The following is a 2,934-nucleotide window of genomic DNA, read 5'->3' as shown; positions in this document are numbered from 1 at the left end:
TTTTTAATTTTAGTTTCATTTTAACTTTTCCATTTATACTCTTCAAAATTTATATTTATAGGAATCAAAATTAAAAAAACACAAATTTATCACACCAAAATTAGAAAAAAAATAACTTACACGTATCAAAACTGAAAAATATACTAACTTACCGGGGGAAAAAAGATATTTAAGGCTGATGAATATAATCTTGTTAACGCTAATAATGAGAAAAAAACACACACAGTGATTGACTAAGAAAGAAAGCCGAATAATGTTTTAACACGTTAAAGCATTTCCTTTATTTTAGATAACATTTTCTAATTATTTGTTAACTTTTATTTTGTAAGGCATTGTTTTATAGGAACGTTCCTATAAATAAATCTTCTTAGTATTTGATAAAAAAAAATATCGAATGCCTTGAACCATAATAAGCATATTCAAAACTTATCTAGCATAACTGCATAAGAGAATTAATAGAAGGATGCAGTAAACTGTAAAAGGGATTTAAAATTATTATTAATGAATTTAATTTTCACATATTATTAATATATATTTTTAAAATCATCTTAGTTAAATATAATTTAAAAATAATTATTATAAAAAAATTCAATAAACTTACATAAGTGATATATATCATCATTTTTTTTATAAGTACAATGATATCATCATTTGTAACTAAATAATAGTAAAAAAATACCTTTTTTAAGAGGTCAGATATATTTTTCACTTGAGATACTTCAACTAGAGTCATGGTGATTATTATGTCAACAATGTTCCTCTGTCAGTATTAAGAATTTTGACCTCAAACTACTAATTAAACCAAAATAATCTAAACTTTATTCATCGAGTAATATCTATTAAATAACCGATGGTAAAATCATTCCTTTTAATCGCGATTTTTTTTTTCTATATACAAATTTTAAATTTAAGACATTATGATTAAACTAACACTTTAATTAGAATCTAAATAAATTCTTATCTTATAATCGAAGAGGATGGATAGAGAAAGGGCACATGTGAAATCGAGAACAGCCATGTAGCTATACAGACAATATACTCCATGAATGGTGGGTCAACCACATCCATATCCATGACAACCCTTTCATAAACCAGCCAGTCATTATTCATATTATCTCATTCTCATATATCTCTCTCAATTCCTCATCCCACCACGCACACACAGTCACAAACTCCCTTCTTCTTCTTCCAATGGCCGCCACAGACGTCACGGAGCCCACGTGGGCCGAGCTCCTGGGCCGCGACAACTGGGCGGGCCTACTAGACCCTCTCCACCCCTCTCTCCGCTCCCTGATCCTCCGGTGCGGGGACCTCATCCAAGCCACCTACGACGCCTTCAACAACGACAAGAACTCGCTCTACTGCGGCGCCAGCCGCTACGGCAAGGCCTCCTTCTTCCGCAAGGTCATGCTGGACTGCCCCGAGAATTATGACGTCGCGGCGTTCCTCTATGCCACCGCAAGGGTCACCGTCCCCGAGGCCTTCCTCCTCCACTCGCTCTCGCGCGAGGCCTGGGACCGCGAGTCCAACTGGATTGGCTATATCGCCGTCACATCAGACTCGCGATCCCAAGAACTCGGGAGGAGGGAGATCTACGTGGTGTGGAGAGGGACCACCAGGGACATGGAGTGGATCAACGTCTTTGGGGCTGGGCAGGTGGATGCTTCCGGGTTGCTCAGTGCTAAGAGCCTCAAAGAGCTGAAGGATGGAAACAAAGACGGTAAGGGCATGAACCATGAAACTCGTTATCTTGCAAAAGTTAAACCTATGTCCGTGAGTCCGTGATGTGATGAAGACACATAATAATGACTTCAACAATTTTGGAATAAACAAGGAGAAAACTAAAAAATTATATCCTAAAAAAAACATAATAACGATTCTAAAACTATTTAAATTTAGAGGATGCTCAAGAATTTCTCTCATGAATGATAAAATTATTTTTTTTATAATTATTTTAGTAGTGATATTTTTTTATTATAAAATTTGACATGCAAGCATAACACTTATAGTTTGTGAACTGTGAAAATTAAACTTATAATTTTTGTCCAAAAAGTTTAAAGTCCACTTTTAACCAGCTTCATATTCAATTCAATCTACTCTAATTACTACAGGTAGTAGCAGCAGCAGTGACGAGGAAGACGACCCGAGAAAACCGAAGGTGATGTCGGGTTGGCTCACAATCTACACGTCTGACAACCCAAAATCCCCCTTTACCAAATCCAGCGCAAGAACGCAGCTTCAAGCCCACGTCAAATCCCTCTTACAACATTACAGCTCTGAGAACCCCAGCTTGGTCATCGTGGGGCACAGCCTCGGCGCAACCCTATCCATCGTGAGCGCCTTCGACCTGGTCGAAAACGGGGTAACGGAGGTCCCGGTCACCGCCATCGTGTTCGGGTCCCCCCAGGTCGGAAACAAGGCCTTCAACGAGAGGTTCAACATGTTTCCGAACTTGAAAGTTTTGCACGTGAAGAACGTGATCGATTTGATCCCACACTACCCGGGGAAGTTGTTAGGGTATGAGTACATGGGCACGGAGCTGGTGATAGACACGAGGAAGTCGCCGAGCTTGAAGGACTCGAGGAACCCGGGTGATTGGCATAACTTGCAAGCGATGTTGCATGTGGTGGCGGGGTGGAATGGGAAGAAGGAGGAGTTTGAGATGAGGGTGAAGAGGAGTGTGGCGTTGGTGAATAAGTCGTGTGAGTTTCTGAAGGAGGAATATGGCGTGCCAGGGTCGTGGTGGGTGGAGAAGAATAAGGGGATGGTGAAGAGGGAGGATGGGGAGTGGGTGTTGGATGCGCCAGATGAGGAGGATGTGCCTGTGCTCGAAGAGATTTGATTAGCTTTAAGCTTGGATCTAGTAGGACTGTTAATCTCTTCATGTAATGGAACATTATTCAAATCTAAATCTTCTATAATAGATTTATTTTA

At 39.5% G+C, this 2,934-nt stretch overlaps 1 protein-coding gene across 1 annotated transcript; it reads left to right on the top strand.

The window, feature by feature from the left end:
* The first annotated feature begins 873 nt into the window (after positions 1–873).
* LOC100809529 (phospholipase A1-IIdelta) lies at positions 874–2,934 on the top strand. The gene is made up of 2 exons (XM_003540937.4): positions 874–1,720; positions 2,112–2,934. Exons 1-2 carry the CDS (start codon positions 1,192–1,194, stop codon positions 2,840–2,842), a joined length of 1,260 nt encoding a protein of 419 aa, XP_003540985.3. The 5' UTR covers positions 874–1,191; the 3' UTR covers positions 2,843–2,934.

Source organism: Glycine max, chromosome 12 (assembly GCF_000004515.6).
Source record: "Glycine max cultivar Williams 82 chromosome 12, Glycine_max_v4.0, whole genome shotgun sequence".
Lineage (NCBI taxonomy): Eukaryota > Viridiplantae > Streptophyta > Magnoliopsida > Fabales > Fabaceae > Glycine > Glycine max.
This window is presented reverse-complemented; position numbering and strand designations above follow the sequence as displayed.